General features: G+C 36.0%; 2 protein-coding genes across 2 annotated transcripts in view; one reads left to right on the forward strand and one right to left on the reverse strand.

Moving 5' to 3' along the window:
* LOC149785099 (uncharacterized) overlaps positions 1-1,459 on the reverse strand; it is a 40,999-nt gene extending 39,540 nt beyond the window's left edge. Inside the window, exon 1 of the mRNA XM_089978862.1 lies at positions 173-1,459. The gene's annotated coding sequence lies outside the window, so the exon portion shown is untranslated. The remainder of the gene's footprint in view (positions 1-172) is intronic.
* On the forward strand, positions 41-25,044 carry LOC149785100 (uncharacterized). The gene is made up of 3 exons (XM_089978863.1): positions 41-173; positions 17,359-17,565; positions 23,692-25,044. Exons 2-3 carry the CDS (start codon positions 17,401-17,403, stop codon positions 24,763-24,765), a joined length of 1,239 nt encoding a protein of 412 aa, XP_089834989.1. The 5' UTR covers positions 41-173; positions 17,359-17,400; the 3' UTR covers positions 24,766-25,044.
* Positions 25,045-27,285: the final 2,241 nt, after the last annotated feature.

A 27,285-nucleotide genomic window follows, 5' to 3' on the forward strand; every position in this document is an offset into this window, starting at 1 on the left:
ATTTCGTCCAATAAAATAAATGTTAAGAAAATCATTAAATACCGTAGTTTACAAATGGCGAACTGTGGAGGATGGAATAGAATGAGTTTGGACTTGTCAAGCTTATTGGCGGCAGATTGGATAAAGATAAATGCAAATTAAGCTTGGCATTAGAGAGATCGATACAACTTACCGTACGACTATTTCCATACTTTGCCAAAATAATGAAATTATCTCCATAAATATTCACAATATTCCATGTTTACACTTTAAGTTAAATTTCATTAGAATAAAACTCCTGTCACTCTTTAAATCGAACTTGTAAATGAACATGTTGAGCACTGTAGCTATGCCATGTTGTGTAGTATTTTCTATGGTCACATGTCTTGTTACTAAATATATGATACTACAAGGAATAAATTCATATAGGCCATGGATACAACCGATTTTGAAGTTATAAATAGAGTAAAAAATCAATGGTAATTAACAAGTGTCAAATCCCCATGTGCAGCGATTGGCAGTTTGCTACTAGTACACATTACATTTATATTTAATAAATTATTTCGTCTTGCTATATATTAAATGACCTAATAAATAAAAAAATTCAGACTGTAAACATGAATAACTTTGAAAGCTTTTGTATGAAAATAAGTAACATCAACTTGAAGAATCTGAATTTCTCATATGTAACAGGTTCATTAAAAACGGCAGTGAAAATATAAAATAAACAGGTTTTTCATAAATAATTAGAAGTTGATCAAAGACTATCATTTGAAGAACAAAAGGTAAATTAAATAAATTTTCAGGAATAAATAGCTAAACCAGGAAACAGGAGACTTGTAATGACAAAACTATTCACCATTTGTGGTTAGTTGGAAGACAGTGAATGGGAGTTAGTTTCAGAGGATTGATAAATAACTTTCCTATCAACAAAAATACATCACTTGAGAACTTCAGATTCTTACAAGGAATAATATATTCACATAGATAAATTTTGGAATCTTTCAGATGAATGTTAATTAGAAGGCATTTCCAAGTTTTATGTTTGGGGGCAGTTTTAATTTGACTTATTCAAAAATACTTTAAATGTATGGATTTTGAATCTGTATGTCAGCAGTCATATGACTTAATGCATTAAACAATGTTTTGACATGGGATTTGCAGTACGATAAACAATTTATTTGTGGTTTCCTAAAGGGGTGAAATGATAAACCCATGCTCCATCTTTAGAAAGGAAAGTGTGTTAGTGGTAGGTAATGTCCTTTTTTTGATTTGCTTGATGAATTTCCAGTATGCAGATTACAGACATACAAACCTAGCACCAATTTATTTACCACTCTCATCCATGACAAGACAAAAAGAAGGTACTTTCAAACAGACTACTAGGGGTCAAGCTAGACTTGAATTTTAGGGAGAAGTGACTTTTCCTTTTGGGCAGAACAGGGAGAAGTAAGAGCTCAACTGGAAGAAGTGGGCGTGAAGAAAGACACGCAAACTATATATATATATATATATATATATATATATATATATATATATATATATATATATATATATATATATAATGTATGTTCTCTTATTTGAACTATTCCCTTATTTCCCATTATTCATATTTGCATTTAACATTTGGTTTAAGCAATACTTTCTTTTCAAGTAAAAAATTTTCTGTTATTTTGGCCATATGACTCTAAAAGAATAATAGAAACTACATTGTAACAAATTTTAACTAAGTAACTAGATTACATTATTGTAATTGCAAGTTAGTAAAAATGCTTGATCAACTACCCTTAATCAACTTTTTTATTTATTTATTTATTTTTATACTTTTTAATAGTTCACAATAATGGCACTTTTAAAGATTTTAAACGTGTTTGAAACAACCCCTGTACCGTGTACTTGAGAGCAAATGCCCATGTCTTCAGATCATACTGTTCGTTCTCATTTGTGTGTGGATCAAACATTACCATAAATATGGATAAAACATTACCATAAATATTCATACATAACACACTAAAATGCATAAAATTATAGACATGGCTCCTTTATAGTCGGTATATGAACTAAAATTTTGTTTCCAGCCAAATCAAATCAACAGATGTGAGTGCATCTATTTTTAGAAGGAGGGGTTTTAGTAATGTAATCACTCACTTTATATAGCTTCATTACAACAGTCCATAGATAGGATTGCAAATTTATGTATTTTTTTGTCTTTGTACTTGTAGTAATTTTAGGCAATGGTTAAAAATATCTGCTTAGCTGTTTTTTCCGTATCTTCACAACTAAGAGTTGAGTCAGAAAACAATTTGGACCTTACAACGCTCCTCGTGAATTCAACAACATAGCATTATCCCATGCATTTTTGAGTTACATAATTGTATTTTAAAGTTAAATCTTAAATAACATAATACCTAGGCTTTGCTTTCTATGAATTGTATATTTTTCTAAATATATCTGACCGATGATTTATGAAAACAGATACTCTGATAAACTGGTACTTCCCAGACATAGCGATGTCCACTATTATTTCTCTATTACTGGTTCACTTACAGTTTCAAACTAAGTTTATGATGAAATAATGTACAAGAGGCAGTTAAAATTTAGAAACACCAGTTTGTATGTTTTTATCATCAAAGGATGACGTGGAAATCTGGCATTGATTCAAATTGATAATTGCTAATTAGTTACTCAGAAATGGGTTAATGGTCAATCAGCTATCAAAATACATGCCTGTGAATGTGCAAGAGTTTGTCCGTGTAATTGATATCAAAACTAGGCCTAGCTACTTATGGCTTGATGAAGATATTTTGTTACAACACAACACTAAACCTAACCTGGCTAAAGCGAGGGGGCATCTAAAAAAGTATGAGCAGTAAATGTACCTTAAAAAAATCACAGGGCAAAGTCATTTTTGCTTTCCAAACAAGAAGGCGAAGTTTACATTATGTAGGCGACTTAGTTGCCAACTTCGCCTGGTTGCATGACCCATGGACTACCTGATAGTTGTCAGTGATTTGTATTCAGCATTTTAGGTTATATAAAGCTGTTCCATCTTACCAGATGCAGGACTCAGTTTAGCCATTAGACAGGTATTTTGATCAAAATATCTTTACTTCTTAATTTCATTTTTTTCATTATTTATTTATTTTATCTTAACAATAGGGAAGTATAGTTTTGAAGCACATGATCCCACAGTGCTAAATTGTTTGAGAAAATAAATGAAAATTGCATTCTACTTTTAAATTAAATTTATTTTAATTGGATTGATACATGTACTCTACTTTTTATACATTTGTTGAAAGGATGATTGATTGTCATGCTATTTTTGTCCATCCAGCATGTATATTGGACTCATATTTAACACCATTTTTGGGCTCAAAATCACTGGTATTCCATTAACACCTATCCCATTTCCAGTAATCTAGTATACTTCATAACTTTAAAAATTACTGCCATCATAACCATCATTTGCCAGTATTTGCCGAACAAAATCTTCATCTAAAGATGAACAACACTGGGAATCAGCCATTTTGGGTTATCTAGGTAACCTGTATTTTAAGCATGCGTTTGTAAAACTTCCTTGATGCAAGTTCAAATTATGACATAATACTTGTTCCAGGGCACAATGTGCCAATCAGATTTAGTTTAACAACTATTTACATCATGCAACTAGCAATGCAGATGTCAGGTTACAGGGCAAATTTCATCAGCGCTGTAGTTTCCTCTTGTCATCAACAGATTAGAGATATACAGACTCTTACACTCACAATTTTTAAGAAAATAAACCATCTTCCTATCAATCTCATACAGATGTGGCTCAATGTAGTGGTGTTCAAATTTGCTAATTCAACTACTAAGCAGCTGCCCTATGCTGACACCGTATTGTATCAGCAAATTCCAACTTTCTGATAGGCGATTGGCTCTGACCCCTACCCCTACATAAATGTCCAGATAGCAAAAATGGATTGGCAAGGGTCAGAGGAGACTTGGACTACTTTATGCTGAACAAGCTATTGCAGTAAAACAATTGCCTTGGAATTGCCAAATATTACAAACTACATCAGTTGGTCTTAATTTGTAGATGGATACAGTGTGTTGTGTCATGTTCTTTTTGTTTTAACTAGCAAAAATGATTACATGTGCCTGCAACAGCAGTCTCAGATGTAATCTCCATTTAAAGAATAACAAGGAAAACAGCTAATACAATTTTTAACAACTGCTGAAGTTTAAATAACTTGAATATGGTAAGTATTCTTTGGTATCGGTTTTCCACCACTTACATGTATATAAATATATGTGTATAATTACAGCAAAAGTATTCGTGCTTCAATATATCAATTAATTGTTTCACCCCTATTGTCCTATGGCTTTAAAAGTGATAAAAATGAGTTGTAATTCAGCTTTTACATCCTGAGTGGGGGGCCCCGAGTGGCCAAGTGGTCTAAAGCACTCTCCGTTACAGATCACTGCCATCTCACCTCTGTCTGCGTGGGTTCGAGTCTAGGATTTGGCCAGTGTGGGTATGTGAGAAAGCTTGCCAGTAGCTTCTTGTGGATCGGTGGTTCTTCTGGGGGTTTTCCCAGGTTCTTCCTCCACCATTAATACTGGCCGCTATGCATAGCCTGTCATGTGCTGAAACAACAGCATCCTCAGTGCTGACAACATTCCAGCTGATCTTGTTTAACAGTTCATGTAGACTGTATGTCCAACATTGTATCCAGTATAATGTCCGAGTAGAAAAGTGGAACCAATATTGGCCACAATGAAGCTCCATAGCTATAAAAATATGAAGCATTATAATCATGAAATTAATATACAAAAACAAACAAAATCCAATGACAATTTATACAGAAACTGCAATTGTTCACCCCTGGATTTTTTTTATATAGCTCTACTTGTTGTAGACCAGAAAAGCTTTTGTGATGGCTTGCTTGTTGTCATTTGTCATTTTTCACACAGAGTTCATACTGCTACTCTTTATCTTCTTGGAGGTTGCATTGGCAGCCATCTTGAAAATTTTGTTAATACTATATGTCTTAAATGGATGATTATAATCAACATTAGGTTTCCACTAAAAACTCAAGTTGTCTAGTTGATTCCAAATGAAAATGGCACTAATCAGACCTCAATTTTCATGGCCAAGGTGGCCATCTTACTGTAGCCACTTCTCTAGAATTGATAGTTGTAGTGACATGAGGTCTTCAGTAAATAATGGGCATTTTGAACAGTGGTTACTGATATAGGTCACAGCCTTCTATCACCCCCATGACTTATATTGGTAAAAAGCCACATGTATGTGCAACCCATGGATTGTAATTAGTGAAAGTGACCAAGATGTGACCAAACAAGAGGATACTCATAGGGAAGGTGGTGACCTGTATTGGTAGCCTCCATTACCACACAGCAATGCTAAACTTGATTGTTTTTTATGAGGAGACAAATAGTTTTTGGTATTTATATGCTTTAATGTTTTTAAGGGATATTTGATTTTTATTTACTGTAAATCCACTACCACACTGTTCCTTATTGGTACTTAGTCTGATTTTCCATTTCTATTAACACAGTCTCGAACTCAACTACCATATATACCATATATATTGGGACACTAGAAAATAATAATTCTTTTTTCTTGTCACAGAACTGATGGTGAAACTTTTTTCACCTCAGTCATATGTCCCAAGACTTTGGAAATTAAATAAATTTTTGTGTTGAATTATCACCACTCCTCCCAATTGCACGTTGCAGTAGAATAGATGAACAAAATGCTTATTTGATAATAAAATATAAAAACTAACCTTGCATTCTTATCATTTATTCCTCTTTTTTTTCATCATGAGCACTAAAAAGTAAAATATATCCATGAACTCCATATATGTAGCATAGACATCCATACTGTAGCATGTATCACTTATGTCCGATAACACACGATACATTCACTGACATGAACATTGAGAAAGAAATCATGTTTGGTTGTACTTAGAGGTTTCAGTATGTTATCCAGGTGAAAACTAGATCCAACAAAATTGCAAGTGAGAGGGAAATAATTGACCAATTACTTGAAGACATCTGCCATTCACGCATGACATGGTGTTAGGTGCAAAAAAAACAAGATTGAATTACATCCAGGTCAGCTATATGATAGTATCATGGGTTTGGGATCATCCATAAAGGACATCCTCAAAGATAGGGGGAGGGGGGTTTGTTCATATGTGGACAAGGGGGGAGGGGTATAAAGGACCTTGCGGACATCTGCACGCTAGTATTTTTTGTTCTGATATTCTGTGTTGAGCAGTTGCTTTAGGCCTACTGCATGTATTCCAGTATGTTTAGCAGATGTCATTTATGGGTGATCCATAAGTATAAATTATTTGTTAATTTCAATTTGTATTATTCATGCCACAAAATATATATGAATGGGTTGGCATTAATACATAGGTCTGGCTCCCAGTGCCTAAGGTTGATTACGTGGCCCACATATTGGCCCTGTGGACCTGAGCGAGTATACAAATAGCAAAGTAAGATGCACCACAGCCCGTATAATACTCTCAGTTTAGACAATACAGTGCCTGGCCTGTGATGAAGACCCTGTTTGACCATGGGATTGCAGAGCTAGTGCCAGCAAACCTTGAAGCAGATGACTGGTTGCGGTAGCCACCACTACACTGCTGCTACTCACAGTACATCTGAAATCATCAACTTCAGCTGCCTTCCGCACACATACGTGTTAATCAGTGACATAGGCAACATAACGTTTAATAGAGTTTTTAATATCTATATTTTTCCAGCTAATATTAAATATTATTTAAGAATATTCTGTATACTACCAATGCTAATAATGGATGAGTGTTATAACTGTATAGCGACTTTAAGGATGCTTTCATTGCTGCACACCCTGATCTGAAAGCAGATCTGGCACATAAACATGCACAGGAGCAGTGGAACAATTGTAAACAAAATGAAGAAGTAGAAAACTTGAAATGAGTTTGGCATGCGAGAGCAGCAGAAAGAAAAAGTCATCTGATGAGCTTGTGGGCCTGCACTGCCATGCCTAAGGCCAGTCTAAGCTAAGCATCAGATTTAACTACTTCAACACTAACCACGTCATCTCAGGAACTTACATCAACTGTGGTGATAATAAATAGTGATATTCAGTCAGAGGTGGAAGAGGCATCTTCAGCTGACGTAAGAGCAAGAGAGATGGATGCAGAGATGCAAACAACAGCAGTAGAATGTCTAGTGAAGAAAAAACCCAACACGCTACACCAGCAGAAGACACAGCAAGCAGTGAGTTTGAATCTGCCAATGCACATATTGCTAGTCTATTTCAGGTAAAAAACACTGGACTTTGGACACCCTATATGAAAACAAAGTCTTATGAACTTGGCAGCAGAAGGGAGCAGCTGGAGAAAAAGTTAAAACCTCTGGCAGCTGAATGAGCATGCAAACAGAACTCCAGGCTTGACTTCAAGAGAAAGCTGACTGAAGCTACAGAAGAACATCCAGTCATTGGTCAGTGATTCAAAAAGTTCTGTTGGCCGAAAGTAAGAAGGCTCCGCTTAGAAGATGACCAACCACAGTTGCTAAAGACAATCTTGGACATTGTATCATGTGGAGCAGCTGCAGATCAATGGGGACGAACTGAGAAGCTTAGTAGCTGCAAAATGTTGGATGACTGCATGAAGCCCTTGTCCAAGATGGCTTCAGCATCAGTCGAGCAGGAACATATCTACGTCTGCTTCCACGTAATTCAGCGATGACTAAAGTTAAGTATCATGTGACCACAATGACTGTCAAGCTGCTTAAGGCAGCAAACAGTGAAAGGCGCAATCATGTAGATGCTCATTTTGCAATCTGCTGCTTGAGAAATGTGGCTGTCGCTATGGGAGAACAGTATTTTCTTGAGCCAAGACGACAAGGCACATGTCCCACGTGCCAGATAACAACTGGGTTGAATGCCACAAACTGATCCCATCAGTCTATGCTGCATGTGTTATAAAACCAGGGTCTGTATTGTATTCAGGGCTGACTGCTATCTTCATTTGCAGTGGGAAAAATGAAAGTAGCACAGCAATGACACACACTACTGATTTTGAAGAACTCATAAACAACGTCCTGCATTTCAGCCTGTTATGTGTATTAATGGATCAATGAAGCTTATTCTGGTCATAACAGCAGAAGGCGGTCCAGATGAGAACCCTCGATTTCCGAAAACACTTGTAATCGCTGTACAACAACCTGGATGCAATATTTGTTGTATGCCATGTGCCAGGGCACTCTGCCTACATCACTATCAAACAACGCATGGTTCCTCTGTCATGCAACCTATTAGGATAGATCCTGCCTCACAATCATTATGGATCTCATTTGGACAGCAGTGGCAAGACATGTGATGTAGAGTTGGAAAGGGCCAATTTCCAGAAGGCCAGTGAAGTGCTGGCAGAAATCTGGAGCTCATAGGTTATTGGTGGATTTGATGTGGTAGCATCTTTTGTATCATGTGATACAGGAAAACTGGACATCAGTCCACCGTCAGATGAGTGGTCAAGTCGGCACATTCAACAGTCACAGTATTGCTTACAGATTGTGTAGTGCAACAGTGAATCATGCTGTGGTCAGTGGTGTCGCACTAAGTACAGTGATATATTTCCTGGAAGATTTTTACCTCCACCTGTTCCACACTACAGCACAGATAAAGGGATTACCTATGCACCAGTTAGGATCAACAGTAGAACGTTTGGATCGCTTTATCAGTTACTGGCTCTTTTACATCTGCAGCCTTCACACAACTTCCTGTGGATTCCATTTGATTTCTACTGTCCTTCGGTGACTGCTGAAGGGCATTTGTAGTCAGTGTGTACTTTCCATCTCACAGACATGCCAACCCTCCCATGTTTTGCAGGAGACTCCCTGAATTCAACTGCACCTCCCACACTATTATTTTTTTCCCTGGAAAAATTCGTTTCATCCAAAAAAAGATCTGGAAAAATTCGTTCTAAAGAAGAATGTTTTGGAAATACCCCTGCACGTAAAACCCGAAGTGTTCAGATGTTCTTTGAAAAGCTGCTCAGATAAAAGAGCTTATCAAGCAGATTAAGGCTGTGTTTGTGAAATCTTCAGCTAAGATCTAGAAGGATAAAGAATCTGTGGACTTCCAGATTGGATACAACATCAAGAATGATGAAGAACTAATGATTGATGAAGCAGCTCGGAGCTTCATGCAGGAATGTAAACTTCCTTAATGAAAAGGCTGACTCATTTTTTACCTCTATAAAAGCCTTCTTTACAACAGCATGTAACTATCTATTAAGCATGGAAATATTTTGAATGATTTATAACATGTCCCAGAACTTACAACTCAAAAAAATGATTTGTCCCTGAACATACAGTGCACAAAAAACATTACTTTATAAATTAATTTATGGTGTCCCAACAAATAGTGTCCCAACATATATGGTAAATATAATAATTATTTTATCTTAAGTTGCCACTGAAAGCAGTTTACTAATCATGTTGAGAGTACTTTGTGCTGCAGCAAGCAGTTCTGAATAAACATTTATTTGTGAATTTAATCATATCAAAATTATTTTCCAAGCACCATCACATAACCCCAACAATAATTTTGATTGGACACCTATAATGATTGTGCACGGTCATGATTCCAGCCACACCAAGGCCAACAGCTGTTGCCCTGGCAAACCTGCAAATTGCATCTCTGACCACGTACATGTGATTGTATTTCAAGATCAGTGTGGAACCCTTGGTTTCCATGCCTGGAAGACCTTTTCCTTTCTCTGTTTGTTTTAGATGTGCTGTGCATCCACTTACCACTTTGTTTAGATGCAGTTCTGACAGCCCCTAACACCACTGATTTTGCAACCTTTCAAAAGCACATATAACATATTGTATTCCTCTTTGATAAACATGTATAATGCTTTAAAATGAAACAGCGAATTAATCTTTCTTGTAACATTGCACACACTCCACTCATTTGGTAAAATAAAACTATGAGTTGATATCTCTATAAATTCTCTGAAAACATTATATGCATCTGTCAGAATTTTTCACCATTATATACTTTGGTAAGTCTTTAGTACAAAATATACTCTGCTATAGAAGATATCCACACAGTATAGTGGCAATCAATAATCCTATTTCTGTAGCAGTACAGAAATTTTTTATAAGTATAGGCTGGACTGAAAATTTGAACACATGAGCACTGATCATAATCATTAATAAGTGGTGTTTACATTAGTGGTGTGATAATGGGGATTTTGTTAGTTACTGATATAGGTCATCACCTTCTATCGCCATGACTGATCTTTTCTTTGGTAGCTTATTGGTCACTTTCATTGATTACAATCCAAGTGTTGCACATTTAATGTCGCTTTTTACCAGTGTAGGCAAAAATCATAGGGGATAGAAAACCCTGAATTATATCAGTAACCCTCCAAAATGCCCTTTATCAAACTACTACTCATGAAGTTGTTGTTGTTGTGGGGCTTAACGCCATTTTTCAGCACACGATAGGCTATACATGGCGGCCAGTATTAATGGTGGAGGAAGAACCTGGGAAAACCCAGGAAAGAACCACCAACCCACGAGAAGCTACTGGCAAGCTTTCTAACATATCCATATTGGCTGAATCCGAGACTCGAACCGCTGCAGACAGAGGTGAGATGGCAGTGATCCGTAACGGAGAGCGCTTTAGACCACTCGACCACTCGGGGCCCCTACTCATGAAGAGTAGTTGTTATTAAATGCCAATGCCAATCAGACCTTTAATATAGCAGCCATAAAAAGCATATTTAAATGTTTTTAAAAAAATACTTCTCTTGGGTAGAGGATCCTATAGACATCATGGTTTTCACTGAAAAAAAGATATTATGTTGGTCCTGTTGTTTTTTGGGCTTAATGCCATTTCTTAGCACAAGATAGGCTACAGACGGCAGCCATCAGAACTAGTGGAAGAAGAACCAGGGAAAACCAGTAAGGGCCCTGACCCACATGAAGCTACTGGCAAGCTTTCTCACATACTGACACTGACATGCCTGAGACTAGACTGCTCCGGTGGCCTAGTGGTTAGAGCATCTGCCTTGGATGTGGGAGGTCGAGGGTTCGATCTCGGCTGAGTCATGACAAAGACTTACTGAAATGGTACTAACAGCTGCCTCGCTTGCTGCTCAGCATTAAGAGGTTAGTGTTAGGACTGATCGGCCTGGCATCAGGATAATGAGACTGGGTGGGACATCATGTTACATGTCTGCAGCATGATGCCCCAGTGCTAGACATCACTATAAACTGCCACACTGCAGACATTATAGCAATATGACTGAAAAATTGTTAAAGCTACGTTAAAAGACCAATCACGTCACAACACACTTATACAGTATATGTATGACATGTTACGTTAGAAATCCAAATTGCACACACGCACATGCCTGAGACTCAAACCCATGCGGACAGTCAAGATGGCAGTGATCAGTAAGGGCAAGCACTTTAAACCACTCTGTTACCTGGTTGGTCCTAAATGATACTCTTGCTCATCAATGGTGGCTATCTTGAAAATCATGTTATTACCACTCCTCTTGAAAGAATGGATATATTGACATTTTTTTTATTTACGAAAACGTTTCTCACAGTATATTGTTACGTATATCTGATTTAATATATATATATTTTTTAATTTAATTGTTTGTCAGTTTTAAATTTTTATTTTTCTTATATGCTATTGTAATTGTATTGGAGATGATATTTTTTTCAGAAAATTGGTTGACCTGAATCATTCTTTCATTAACACCAGGTGTTGGTCTGGAAGCTGACCTTGATTCAGAATTAGTAAACAAAGTTCTATTTTATTTTAAAATATTTGGTTGTTGTCAAGGTCATGATGGGACTGCATGGGCTAAGAAGTAAACACTTTTTTTTTTTATTCTGGGAAGAAAATCATTGGTCTAATCAAGGCCATATTCTGTGTACATGATATAAACATGATCACGCGACCCCCCTCTCATTTCGCAACTTAGAGGGGATTTCAAAATTGTGTCTTATGATACGATATAACCTTGGTTTTAGATCTCTCTCTCTCTTTCTCAGTTTTTGGTGCTTTTCACACTGATGTCAAGTTAATTTGTTGTAGCCAGATCTTGAGCTATAATTTTCTAAAGATCATTTGGATTTCAAAAGGATAAATTTTTTATTCTCTGGAAATATTTTGAGGAGTGCTTACACAGATATTTTGGAAAGACATTGCTTTCAAATTTAATTTGGATTTCCAACACCAGAGTGCCATTATTTGTATTTCTACAAGGAACTGTAGATAAGCACAGTACTGACTACAGCATACGTCATCATCATTCATCTAGGATTTTCCATCAGGATTCGAACTTGAAATTATTAGAACATTTATTACTAGGACTTTTGCAATTTAATTTGTGGATTATTCTTAGATTAGTTTTGGATTTGATTCTTGAAACCATAAGTTCTTATTTTTTCATTTTTACAGAATTTTCCAGGAAAAAAAATTATTCGTTAAATTTTAAAAAGCTTGTTGTTTTCACTCTTTCTGTGCTACTGTTTATTCAAGCCTAAACATGTAACAGTATAATTATTCCTATATGAAAATGATGGTGATCTAATTTTAAGATGGTGCTCATATGTGACCTCCAACATCACACCATAGTAGCCATCTTGTAAATCTTGTTATTACTACTCCGTTTGGATGAGTTTTGTTATTTAATTGTTTCTGAATGAAAATAGTGCAGATCTCTGATGAGTTTTGAAAACCAGACCTAACTGACCTTGTGGTCAAGTTAAAAGTTTATACTGGTACATGCATTTTTGTACTTGATTGAGGTTATGAACATGTTGACTTGTACAAGTGAATTTTGACCAGACTTTGTATTTAATCACATTTCAACAAGTTTATAGCATGCAGGTGTTGAATTTAAGAGCGATGGTCTTGACTCTGCCATTTGGATGTGCTGTCCCAAGACTGTGGATGTGTCTGATGAATACAATGAAAAACATTTCTTTTTCTTCAGAAAGTCAGAGGTCATAATAAAAAAGTTTTTACTGCACTTGCATTATTTTGTGAACATTTTAAACTGTGACATGTCAGAAAATGATTTTGTTTCTAAGTTTGGTATCTTGGGTTTCTCAAGAATATCAGAGATGGTTTTGCTATTCTCAAGAACAATAATAAGGGTTAAAATTTTAAATAAATAATAAAATAATTAGCACTTGAAGCAAGATAAAGGATCAAATAAACTGTCTAATCTCGAGTCATTAGAAATTCTTTCAGACAGTAGAGCATCTGTCCCAGCAAGGGACTCTTGTTTATTGAAAGACAGATACATTATCATGTAGTCAGTTAATCAGTTATTATTAACCTCCAAAGAAGTGTTACCGTTTCCACATGTACTTGTTACCTTTTGGCAATTTTAACAGAAGCACAAGAAGAGGATAATACACTTACAGATGTAAATAAGGGAGAACATGGTCTGTATAACCATAACAAATTCTTTAATTTGAAAGGTTGCCTTGAAAACTCAGATCAGTTTTCCCCAAACTTCTTGAATTGATCTAAGGAATACAGAAAGTTAAAACAAAAATATATATATTTATTTAAATGTACTTTTGTTTTTTAAATAAAAAAATAATATGGGATACAGTTGGGTGAGTTAAATGATCCACTACATGATTATGTACCAGATGGATTAGTATCCCTTGGCTGTTGTAGTGTGCTTTTTTCTTCTGTACATTTTAAAGCAGTGTAAAACAACATGGACACAGTACAATTTCCACAAGAAAAAATACTCATTGAAAACTTTTGCAAGAACTTGAAAACTCTGAAAAGCATTTATTTGTGACTCTATGAATTATGGAGAAGGTGTCGGCTGCTATCGTTAGATTTAGTAAATGCATCCTTCAAGTGAATGTTTGGTCAGCTGAGTTTTCATCACTGTTAATCATTTGTATCAATTTAAACTTTTGGCAGAATAAGCATATAATAGGGCTCATTGGCATTTATTCTGAGAAATAAATATAAAATTTCAGAAGACTTGCAACCTGTATGTCATGCATTAATGACTGTTTCCTGTTTTAAGTTTTTTGTATGTTGTTGATGTCAGTCATAAAACTTGATACATGTAATTGGACACATTTCTGTTTGTACATAATCCATAAAACCAAAGAGGGTTATAATTTTTGTTTTAGGTTAGTGTCTTAGCTCATGATCACATGGATTTTCCATGCTACATTCATGCTAACCTACACACAAGACCATTCTTGACCACATGGATTTTCCATGCTATATTCATGCTATCCTACACACAAGACCTTTCTTGACCAGTTCATTTGAAGGTTGGAATAAATAATGACTGTACATTGTACATTGTGATAGCTCATTCTGAATAGGTCAGCTGTGTATTGTACTGTGAATGAGTTGGAATTAGAGGAGCAGTCTGCACACATTTTGTGGGAGGCCACTATTTTAGTGACTGATCAAGGTAATTACTGATGCATGAACTATGTTATGGTGGTCATATACTGGCTGTCACTCGAAAGTTACTCCAAGCCTGTCACTTCCATTTGGTACAATTTGGCTTTAGAGGTTGACAATGAGAATGGCTTCTGAAGCAGATTTTAGGAGGGAAGAAATGAATCTCTGGTTTTATCAACTTCTACCTTGTTTCCATAGAGAAAAGTGTTATTTTTAATTTGATTATGTCTTTTATGCTTTGTCAATATTTCCTAGGTCAGGATCACTTTATTCAGAACTTTTTGTGCGCCTGATAATGTTAACAATTGCTGCTGGAGACTCCTAAAAGCTTTGCTGAGGCAGGTTATGTAATCTTTGATTACATTCTGTTTTAAAATAGCTTTAGCATCACTTATATATCTGAAATCAAAGTGTCTGTTACTCCTATTTTTTCCCAACTTATTTGTTCGAAAATGTTATTCCTAATTTTCAAGTCTCATTTGTTATAAAATACTGTACTCATTGTATGAAATATTTCCTAACAAAAGTTGTCTTGTGATGTATCCTTTTTGTTCCAGCTTATGTAACAACGTGCCATATGATCCATAACACTTATGTTTTTAAACTGTGATTCTTTAGATAGTATTTATGTGGTGAAGCACTCAGAGTGTAGATACCACTTTTACTACATTTTGTTCCCATTATAATTACAAAAATATTAAATTAAGAAGAATTCATTTTCAAAAGTCACCTCTCTGCAATTTGCTTGACATGTGTACCAATTTTGGTTGAAATACCTTGATGATGGTGATAGTTATGCTCCAGAAATTAAAATTTTTAGACAGACAGACAGACATGGTGATAGTTATATCCCCCCCCCACATGTTATATATATTTAATTGTTTGTTGATTTTTTTAAAATTTCTTTACATGTTATTGTAATGTAACATTGTTTGCTGGACTTGACCATGTCCAAAACTGAGCTAATTTCTGCTTGACCTGAATAACTTTTTTTTTATATTATTTCATTTATGTAAACAACTAATAACAGCTTCATTATTCTCTGCATGTATGAGCTTATTGTCAGGATTTTTATTCAGGTAAACAAGGAGTAAATATGTTGATCAGGGTCAGGGTTTCGGTGATTCCTAACTGAATTTTATAGGCTATTGAGTTTTAAATAAACAAGGCACATTATGTCATTCTAGAAGGTTATTTTCCATTAAGTAATATTTGTTTTTAGAAATTAAAAATTGTGACCTGAGATCAAGCAGAGAACTGTAATAAATTGTGACTGAGGATTTTACCAGTCATGACTGAAAAATTGTTCAAGCTACCTTAAAAGTCCAAATCACACACACACACCAGTCATGCTTTAACATCTAGCACTTTAAGTTGTATTATATTGTGATCAGTTTGGGATGAATTTTATCTTCAAATTATTGAGATCAAGTAATTATTTTCTCTTGAAATACAAAAGTGCTCTGATTTTTTCACTTTATATTATAGGGAAATAAATTATTTCTAAAATTTTACAAAGCTTGTTGTCTTCACTCTTTTCTTTTACTTACTTTAAGATCATAGACTCGTAACGCATATAACATACCTGGGAATTGGGGTATAATGGTCATTTTGAAACGTAACCTTATACAGTGTATGACTAAAAACTCTAAATGGGTACATGTAATTATTTTAACATTTTCTAGTAAAAAAAACAATTGTGAAAATATGCATTCTAAATGTTTTGGGGAAAATGAGTGCAGACTCTAGACCCACCCACCCCAAGGAATTTCATGAATAGTGAGTGTCCTAGTAAGTATAAATAACTTCACTTCACTTCACAAGTTGTTGTAACACATTTGTTGTCACCCATCAAAGCTTTTTTTAATGCTCAGTGGTTTTACTGGTTCCCTTCACGTCCATGGCTGAAATTAGTTTTACAGTTTACTTTTGTTGTTAACAAAAAATTTTACCAGAAGGCTACAGTGGATAATTTAAATTTACTATTTTTCAATGGATACTGAACCAATTAATAGATTTTATAGTTGCTATGAAACACAAATGTAAGGACCCAACAATCAATCATCTGTGTTTAGACACAACAGAATCCCTTTCCGAAGCCACAAATTTAGTTACCAGCAAAAATTGATACCTGCCCACAGCAAAAAAAGATTAGATCATGGTAAGTGTCCAAGAAAATTGTGCAGTGATATTGGTATTCAGAAAGCAAAAGGATCTCTTCATCAGTGGAAAAAAAATTCTAGGCCCGTAAATTCATACAGGATCAAATGTAACATTTGTACATGCATGTTACAGGTATTAGCACCACTCCAGTGGCCTAATGGTTAGAGCGTCTGCCTCAGAAGTGGGAGGTCGTGGGTTCAAACCCTGGCCGAGTCATACCAAAGACTTGAAAAAATGATACTAACAGCTGCCTCGCTAGGCACTCAGCATTAAGAGGTTAGTATTAGGACTGGTTGGCCTGGTTTCAGGATAATGTGACTGGGTGGGACATCATACTACATGTCTGCGGCATGATGCCTCAGTGCTGGACATCACTATAAACTGCCACACTGCAGACATTGTAGCGATATGACTGAAAAATTGTTAAAGCTATGTTAAAAATCCTAATCACACACACACACACAGAGGTATTAGCTTCCGTCTTGCTACTACATAGGTACCTATAAGCATATTTTAGCAAGAGTTACTTCCCGTCCAGTGCCATTGCTTGGATAAACTCCATGGCTCATTCATGGCTCTCAAGGACCCAAACTACCACCTCAAGTTATTTTCCCAGAGGACATGAAGTACCTCATTCTTCTTTTATCCATGTAAGTGGTGTTTTGATGTACTTCATTTGATTGGCTGTAAATGTGAATTGAACTTTATTTCTTTTATAGAATTCTGGAAAGCAGTGATGAAGGCATTCTCTGTGTTCCAGAATGCCAAGAAGACGTCGTAAATCTATCCAAGCTAAGAAAGAGCCCCTGGTATTTACAGAGAGTCCAGTAAATATTGTTCATCGCCTGCCATCACCTGTTCTAAGTGCCAGACACCCACCAACTGCAGAGTCTGTCCCTGTAGAGGATTGCTTAGATGTCTCGTGGGTAAATTAATATTTTAAAAATCTTTGAACTTAAACGGAACATATTGATTTTCCTTTGTTACTTTATGTTAAGTTAAGGGAGTCTGCCTCCTGCATTGTTTGAAACATTGTGGGTAGGCTTATCGTTGGATAAAGAAAAGCTGTAAAGTAGACATTTTCATAATTTAAAACAGATCTATCTGAAACACTTCACAACCAAACTACTGATAGCAAATGACTACATTTTTCCTATTCAGAGTTGTGTACTCCAGGTTAAAATTTGGAATAGAGTACAGTGGTCCCTTACGTTACTGCTTCATCTCTTATAATGTGTATGGTCATGGTTCACATCAGATTGTTTTAATATCAGTAATACTTTACTTGTTGCTATTGCATAGCTGATACTTTTCCAGGTGGAAAATACTCCAACTGTATCATGAGAATTCATCCTCCCGTTAGGGTGAACCAGAAGATTCCAGACACTTTGCCCATGTGTACTGACCTTCATTCTTTTCTTGGTTGCATGCCTGTAATGTCTACAGTGTTTACATCAATGAAGATTTTGCATTGCTTTTGAATTTATTGTTTTGCATTTTATTCTTTTTTCTTCCCTTTTCACAAGGCATTAGTGATTCTAATTTGGTTGTGAACTTTTTCGTACTAGTGTAGGTATTTACCCAATCCTTGCATAAATTGTTGTCTACAGACTTGCGTTAATTATGAATCATTATCATTTGCATTACCTGTATTGTTAATTGTGCTATTTTTATATTTGGTAAACCAGGTTGCACACCAAATTTATCTTCATATCACATACTTGGCTATCAAAAACATTCTTTTCAGTAGTAGTTTTAGCTAGAATTCCTTGATTTTGTTTCCATTTTAGTATTGGAACTCGTACCTTCTGGATTTTTTGATAATTTTATAGTCCTTAGCAATCATTTATACCTGGTTGTCAGTGATGGGATTAAACACACACACACACACACACACTAAAGGGAGATCTCAGATCTGAGTGAGATCTGGGGAATCATCTTCCTACAGATCTGTCAAGTGACAGGTCTTTGCCCAGTCACCAGACACATGGTACCATTCACTAGGAACTGGTGACTAGGCACCAACCATAGGAGTCCAAGCAGTATGGGAATAGGGATCGGGCTTCGCCCAGACCCTTCAGACTGATGTTTCATCATGCAGGGGACTGAGAATTAACTTAAATATTCCAGATTAATGTAGGGGATTTGATCGTCAGCACCACATTCCCTATTATCTCACTAAATTCCTTTGGGATGTGGGGCCTACCACAGCAGGGAAGTAATTGGCCCTTTCCTGGTAGTATATTCATTACTGCAGACATGGAACTACATTATCTGATGGAAGTTGGGTCAAGAAAGAAGGAGAGGGTTGGAACATTTTCCTCCAAATGCTCTTGGCAGATGAAGAGTCACTCTCACCCATCTGCTGAGTCCACTATTAAGGACAGTACATTAGCTCCATTGGAGGAGGTACTGGCCCAAGTTTTTCATCCCCCAAATCTTCCCCACATCCTCTGCAACAGAGAGACATTGGGTCATATAGTCCTGCCTTCCAGGAAAGAGGGAGAGAGAGTGGACCATAGAAATCCTTTCTGTCCTCGTTAATGTACATGAGTTGGAGACAGATCAGGCAGATATAGTACCTCCTCCCTTCAAGTCCACTGCACCCTCTCATCCATTGGTTAAGGTGGCAGAGGAGGAAGAGAGCTGGTCTTTCATTAAACAAGGTTTACTGCCTCTTGCCCTGTGTCCCAAATCTAAAGGTTCTGGTGATTCTAAAATTCTTAACAGTTTGGAAAAAATTGCTGGGACAGATTCTTAACCAGATCTCTTACTTGTTCCTCACTTTGTTATGATTAAGGACCTCTATCAGAGGGACAAAACTTGACTAGACAGTGATAGGGGGTGGTCTGTCTCATCCTCTACATTGCAACCCTTGGTAGATGCTTCTAACTTATAATGTTAATTGCCCTTCATGGCCCATAAAACTGCCACTTTTGATACCGAAGTGGCTCAAATGGGTATTTCTATGGGTGTCTATGCCTACCTTCCAGTGAAAACTTTGAAATCCTTAGTAACAGTAGCCTCATATGCCAACCCCGTTTTAGCAGCCTGATTCAGCCTGCTGAGAGAGGAATCTCTGTTGTCAATGACTCTTCATCTTTCAATCGAAGCAGTGGCAAATCTTCAAGACATGCATTGTCCTTGTCCATAGCCTTGTTAGCAGAGATTTTCTACCTATGCAGGGATGTTTCTTTGATGCTTACAAGGTCATTCTAGAGCACAATAAGAACCTTCTGAGGGATGGAGACAGAGACTCACTTCGGACAGCTCATCCCTTCCATGGCTACTCGGGATTTGAGAGATCAACAACACTGGTCCCTGCATCAACTGCTGGCTCCTCAAGGCTGGCTGAGAAGCAAAATCATCCTGACCACCTTCAGGATCCATCAGCTAAATGTAAAGTTATGCAGCCACAATTAAAGCAAAACCCCATTTCAGAGCTCACCGTCAGCAGTTAGACCTTACAATTGTACTCCACAAAGGCCTTGGGTGGGAGTTCATGGACCCTTCCCCTTTCTTAAGGACAAGGGTGGACTGCCCTAGTGACCGGTGTCCTCTCCTGCAAAATGAACCTCTTCTGCTGGTTACCATTGGTGCCAGAATAAACTTCTTTTCAGAGGCCTGGTATGGTGCAGTGGTCAGTGGTTGGATCCTTTCAAACATAAAGATGCCTACTATCTTTGGTTTCAGAATCTACCTCCTCCAGTTAAATCTGTTGCACCTAAAGGAAGAGATTCACTCACTTCTTCAAAAGGGTGCAGGAGAGATCTGCTAAATGACAATATCTGCCTTTCTATTCCCAAAATTTTCATTCCCAAGAAAGGGTAAAAATCCCATCTAATTATTGACTTTTCCTCCCTAAAAAGATTTAAAGATGGAGTCTACAGTCTTAGTCAGGAATGCTATTGGACCTGGCCATTGTGCATCTCCACTAATCTTAGAATGCCTACCTTCTCATCTCTATCTTTCCTCCACACAGAATGTACCTCCCATTTTACTTGGATGGGGAGGTCTTCCATTTTCCAGCTCTGCCATTCAGCAGAGCCTCAGCACTCAACAATATTTTGACAATTGGTGTTTGTCTAGAGTTCCTCAGACTAGGTCTGTCTCACTGTTGATTCATAGTGACCAGGCTGGGTCATCTGCCAGACCTAGGGAAATTATCTCAAGTTTTTATCTTTGTGGGGATGAATCTCTTTACAAATGTGTCCCTCTAGACAGAGTAGACAAGATCCTGTCCTTGTTGGAGGCACTGACAGTAAAGACCACATTGTCAGCTCATCTCTTTCTCACTCTCTGCAGGGACCTTGAATTTTGCAGCAGACCTACACAACAGCACCCAGATTCTCCACCTTCACACTTGCACTTGGCTCATCTCAAACAATCTCTCCATAATGAAACATTTTCAATCAAAGTTGTCAAATGCATCATTCAGTCCAGGTTAAGATCAGCGTGTAAGGTGTTTAATTCCAAATGGAGAATCTTTTGTGACTAGTGTAGTAGAAAAATGTAAATCCTAGCTGTCCCTTTATGAGTTCAGTGGCTGATTTTCTTCTCTTCCTTTTCGAAGAGAATAATCCTCAGTTTCTACTATTAAGGGTTACTGAGTTCCCCTTTCCAACACTCTCCAGTTGTTTTAAGGACCCACTATTAAGGCAGATTCTCACTTAACAGACCTGATCAGTTATTGCAAGCTGCAGAAACCAGTTTATAGCTCTCTAATGTCTTAATGAATCTTTCTTGTGTCCTGTGGTCTCATAATAAACCCCTATGAACCTTCTGGTGAAGCTTCTTTCAAGCAACTTAACCCCAAGATGGTTTTTTGGCTCACCATAGGATCTGCAAGATAAAGGAACAAGTTTCATGTTCTATCCATAGAGCAGGATTGTATCAATCAGGTTCAATGAGAATTATGAGTCAGTTTCTCTCCTTTGCCAATCAGGGTTTGTTTTTGCAAAACAGCTTCCATTGGTTGCTCCACTCCGAGTTGAGATTAACAGTATCAGCCATATCTGTGCCTGGGATGGTAAAGGTAGACTTTTATATCCAGTTAGAGCCTTGTTTTTATTTGGCAGACCCTAAAGGGAGAAGGAAGGAAGGGTAGGAAGCATATTTTCTTCCCATTACAAGTTCAACTGATATTTCAGCATTAGCTATCAAGAGAGCTTACCAGTCCCATACTGACAGGGACCTTTCTCTCAGGAAAATCAAAGCCCATGAGGTTTGAACTGTTATTATATGCTCATTTTTTTTCACTGTCAACCTCACATCATCAGAATCGTTCAGTATTTTACGATATTGCACACCTTCATAAAGGAACTACTTTCTATTGTAAACAAACAATGGACGCAGATGCCAGCACTTTTGATTCGTAAACAAATCATATACACTCGCATAGTAGGTGTTTTACGTTGTGGTTTTTTAAATTTGTTTCTGAATGAAGTAAAGCCATTGTTTCATGGACTACCACATACCAGTTGCTTTGGCACATTCCGTGTTAACTTTTTGATACAATGTTTCAGATTTAGGGTAGCTATATAATAGACACAAGAAAGGGTCCTTACAAATAACATACAAGTGTCAAGACATAAACTGTCTTCTTTAGCTGGTGATAAGAATGGTAAAAAATATATTTACAGTTTTACATCCTGAATTTCCTCAAAATGTACTTTCTTAGTTCTGCAAATCCAAATTACATTAGCCATGTCATGGGTTCTCAATCTTGATTACACATTTCGAAATTGTAATTTCAAATATGTGCAATTACATCCTCCTTATGGCACTCAAAATGAAATAAGCATTAAATGCCATAGTGTCTTTTTGATAATTGCAATTGAAAGACTTCATATTTTTCCCACATTATGATTTCAAACATTCAATGACAGAAACAGAAACGCATTTGCAGATTCAACATGCTTCTCCCTTGCTTCTTCAGTGCAATGTATTTCATGTGAAATTGTCACATATAAATCCGGTCCATAATCAAGAAATTTAATAGAGTAAAAAAAATACCAAAATCGATTCATTCTAGATCAAATGGAAAAGTTGTTGCAATGTGCATTCATTCACAATATGACTCCAGATTTCAATTTTAACTAGACCATTTTCTTTCAAAAGTTATGTTGAGCGTGCGACTAAGTTCAGTATTATCTTGGCGGAGTTATGTGTGCATTAATAATGTTGTTATTGTGTAATGATGAATCTGTGCTTGTGTATTTAGTTTGGAATACGGCATACATTCAGTTATTTTGTTTCTTGTTGTGTATTTTGTTAAGATAATCAAGCATTAGGTAGAATTAAAAAAAATGAGCACATAATAAAAAGGTTACTGCATTTGTATAGGAAAATATGAACTCGTTTTTTCAGATGAATATACTGCACTCCCATGGTCGTGCAGTATTTACATCCGGAACAAATTAGTTCATATTTTCCCAACAAATGCAGTAACCTATAATTACTGCCTCATTGGGCCTATCTATATCTAACTCATTCACCTTTGGAGGATGTGATGAAAGCCATGATTTGGCACTCTCACACTATTTTCTGCTTCTTTTACCTTTACTCGTTAGCTCACCAGAGCAAAGGCATTTTTTTCTTGGGTCCACTCATCATTGCTTAGAAAGTGGCCAAAATGGATTCCATCCCGCAGTAGTCTCCTACTCTGCAGCAGTACTGGGAATTTCTTGTGTTTGTTTTTATTCTCTAGTTGTGGGATCAGCAGCCTCTTACCAAACCAACAAATTCAGTTATTCAATAGCCACAGGTATGGTATTACTGAGATTAAGATGTGCTATTGTGACACAGCTTTGTTGGGAGATCCTCATTATATGGTTTCTTCATATTTGCAAGTCACTTCTGTGACTCATATTAACAGCGTTATGAAGAGACAGCACTATCGATCAGTTCAATTTTATTTCTGTTTCATGCTTTAATATATTTTAACATGTATAAGTGATAACAGCCTCTTTCACTGTTTGGTATTTTGTGATTATAGTTGTGCCTGTTATGTGTTTTAATTGTACAAATATATTTTTCTGTTGTATTTCTAGGTTTCACCTCAGTTTGCTATGGTACCTTTGGATGGCCATGGTTTACAGAGACGCACTCGTGGCAGAAAGCATGCCCATAGAAATGACAATGTGAACAGGACTTCACATGAACGTAGTAACAATGTAAATTTCATCCGTGCAAAATGCTCAAAATTCAAATCACTTAAGTTTGTTGGTGATTCAGATCAGACAGAAAAAGAATGTATAAATGTGACTGATCTGTCTGTGGACATTGGAGGATCAATATCTGATCCAGGCAACAGACAGAATATAAAGAGGTCTCAACAGATCACCAAAAAACAAAAGACTAAAAATCCATTCAGTAAGAATATAAATGAGGATGGGCACAAGGACTATGGAGCAAATGTAGATCAAAAAAGCAACAGTAGTGTTGCATGTGGTTCAGTAGATGAAGACACAGAAAACAGTATAGAGGGATGCAGTGTGAAACCTAGAGCCAGAAAATGTAAACATAACTTTACTGAAATAAAGAAAAAGGTTTCACCAAAGAATAAATCTGACACCTCCACTAGTGAACCAGAAGATGGGACAAGAAATATAGAAAGAGTTTTCAAGAAATTTAAGACTGGCAGAAAAAGAATGCATACCACTGGTTTGATGGAAGATGATTCTGGCAGTAGCTTAAGGGGAGATAATCATGCATTACATCTTTCAGTAGATGGTACATCACCACAGAGAAACCATGATAAAAATGATCCTGCACCTGTGAAAGACTTATTTCCAGAGTATTCAGCTGCAGACAAAATTGAAAACACTTTAGCAGTTGTTAGGCAACTTGAAGACATGCATACTTTCAGATCGACATTAAGCTTTAAAAAACATATTCTTGAGGAGTCATTTTCAAATAATTCCAGCGACAGCAGAAGAGATAAAGATGCTAGTGATACAGACATTACAGCAACACATAAGTTCAGTGGATTGAAAATGTTGTTTTTAAACTGTTCGCCGTCTGAGAGAAACAATACAGATGAGTATAAAATTCTAGTTAAAGATACTCCTGAATCAGAATATGGCATTCCTTACAGAAAAAGACAGTTAAGGAAACAAAGATAGTAATTACTGGATGTGTTATAAGTTAAGGAAACAAAGATAGTAATTACTGGATGTGTTATAAGTTAAGGAAACAAAGATAGTAATTACTGGATGTGTTATAAGTTAAGGAAACAAAGATAGTAATTACTGGATGTGTTATAAGTTAAGGAAACAAAGATAGTAATTACTGGATGTGTTATATTAATCTTAGTGCAATTTTTTATTTTTTTATTTTACATACTTTTGTACTTACTAAGGTTACACGAGAGAATCAGTCAACAAATAAAGGACTAAAAATTGTGATGTGCGTGTTTTTTATTTTGAACAGTAGCTGTCAAAATTTTGTACATTTTGATTCTTCAAAACCTGACTTGGTGTATGAAGGTTACCTTAAAAGTGTTTTGTGTTTTGTTGACTTAAACACACCCACCCAGAAATACAAACCTGTTTTAATGAAATCATGTCCTGAATCCCTTGCAAAAAGACATTACAGTATAAATAGCTTTAAGATTTAAAAAAATAAATAACATAAAAAGTCGACAGTAGGTTTTCTGACAAACTAATCTTATCTATTATGTCATATATTTTTCAAGTTGTTTGTACAATAAAACAAAATCCTTTTACTTGTTAAGATTTGGGTTTTTTGTTGCTGCACAGTGTGATCTTCATATAGCATCATGCAAGCAATAGTAAGAAATTAGAATACTTATAAAAAAATTTAATTTCATATAAAAATAGTTTTGTGGAAAATTCTATAATTCAGGTCAGAAGCTCTGATCTATTCCTCAAATAATTTCCAATAATTTTCAGTAACTGGACAGTCATAAAATAAATGTTAACTATTGTATATTCTCTCATTACAAAAGTAGTCTTTCCAGTGTCCTTAGGGTTTGTTTTTTCTTCTTTTCCTGCTCTTTCCTACCTCATTGTCTTTTTAAAAATCCCTTTTTGCATTATATTCAATATAATGTTCAAATTAATTACACACTGAATGAACAGCTGTGGTGAAGCAAATTCAGGTATGGGCTTTGTGATGTGGAGCCAGGTGTTTAATGTTTATGTGCCTGTTTTGGTCAGTTCACCAAATATTTGGGGCACATTACTAAATAAGCACAGTACGTCATAATTAATTAAAACTGAAAGGAATGCCTAGATTATTTTGTCATAATTAACAATGGTTCCAAATATTTAATCAACTGCAACAAGGACAAGCAATTCATTTTTTTAGTTTCTAAAATATCTCTGAAACAAAGTCCAAATCACTTTAAAGATGTTTTGAAACAACTCCAGTAAATGTACACAGATGTCTTCATAAAATAGTGGTCATCTATGCAACCATAGTGGTCACTAATGTTACGAGTGATTAACCTCAACTTTACAACTGGACGTTTAATGGGCCAATTCAACAATAAATGTAACTCTTTTGTACTTGCTCAATTTTGGGTGAAGTTTAGAAACTAAAAAATAAAAAAAATTGCTTCATGTGACAGTTGATATAATAGTTTTATTTATTTGTAATTACAGTAATGTAGGTACTCCAATCAGTTTCAGTCAATTACAGTGTATAGTTGCTGATTAACTTCATATGACTACATGGTGTAATGACAATAAACCTTAAGAACATTCCCACACATTAACTTTTCCATTTCTCCAAACTTTTGAAGAAGTTAAACAAAATTACAGAATCATTTAGACTGTTTTGCATGGAAAGTTGGTGTTATCTAGTGCATCATTTTTGGGTGACAAGTCTTGTGGATCTTGCTCAAATTTTGTTCATTGCATTACTTGAACATCATTTTTTGGTAACCAGTCTCTTGAACCTTGCTTAAATTTTGTTCACTGCATTATTGTACATCATTATTGGGTGACCAGTCTCTTGAACCTTGCTCAGTTTTGTTCATTGCATTATTGTATATCATTATTGGGTGACTAGTCTCTTGAATCTTGCTTGAATTTTTTTCACTGCATTATTGTACCTCATTATTGGGTGACCAGTCTCTTGAATCTTGCTTGAATTTTGTTAACTGCATTAGTTTTACATCATTCTTGGGTGACCAGTCTCTTGAATCTTGCTTGAATTTTGTTAACTGCATTACTTGTAACCAATATTTAGGTCAGCATGCAATTTGCATAGTGAATGCTATTTGGTATATAGGCTCTCAATTTACTTCTGCTTTCCATGGTTTGGTCTGTCTGTATTCATGTTTTACAGACTCATTACTTGATTTTTCAGTTTCAATATACTGCAGCTTTACACTGCCAACAGTTCTCTGAAATTGTAGATCAGACTTTTGCCACTGTACAGTCCACTAAACTGTCTCCTTTGACTGGGTACTAATTTTGACAGTGTTAGGGCCTTGCAGCTTGTTATTTTCATATTTATCAGTAAATGCCAGTGTGCTTGGATACAGTTTGGCTTATATCCTGAATCATACATTTTAACAATTGTAACCTCTTCTTTTTTCAAGTTTTTATCAAAACTGGATCAGAAGTATGTTGTCCAAAGTGGCTACATTTTCTGCAAGTCATAAGCAGGATCAA

This window comes from Sinohyriopsis cumingii, chromosome 13, assembly GCF_028554795.1.
Source record: "Sinohyriopsis cumingii isolate HCF-2022 chromosome 13, ASM2855479v2, whole genome shotgun sequence".
Lineage (NCBI taxonomy): Eukaryota > Metazoa > Mollusca > Bivalvia > Unionida > Unionidae > Sinohyriopsis > Sinohyriopsis cumingii.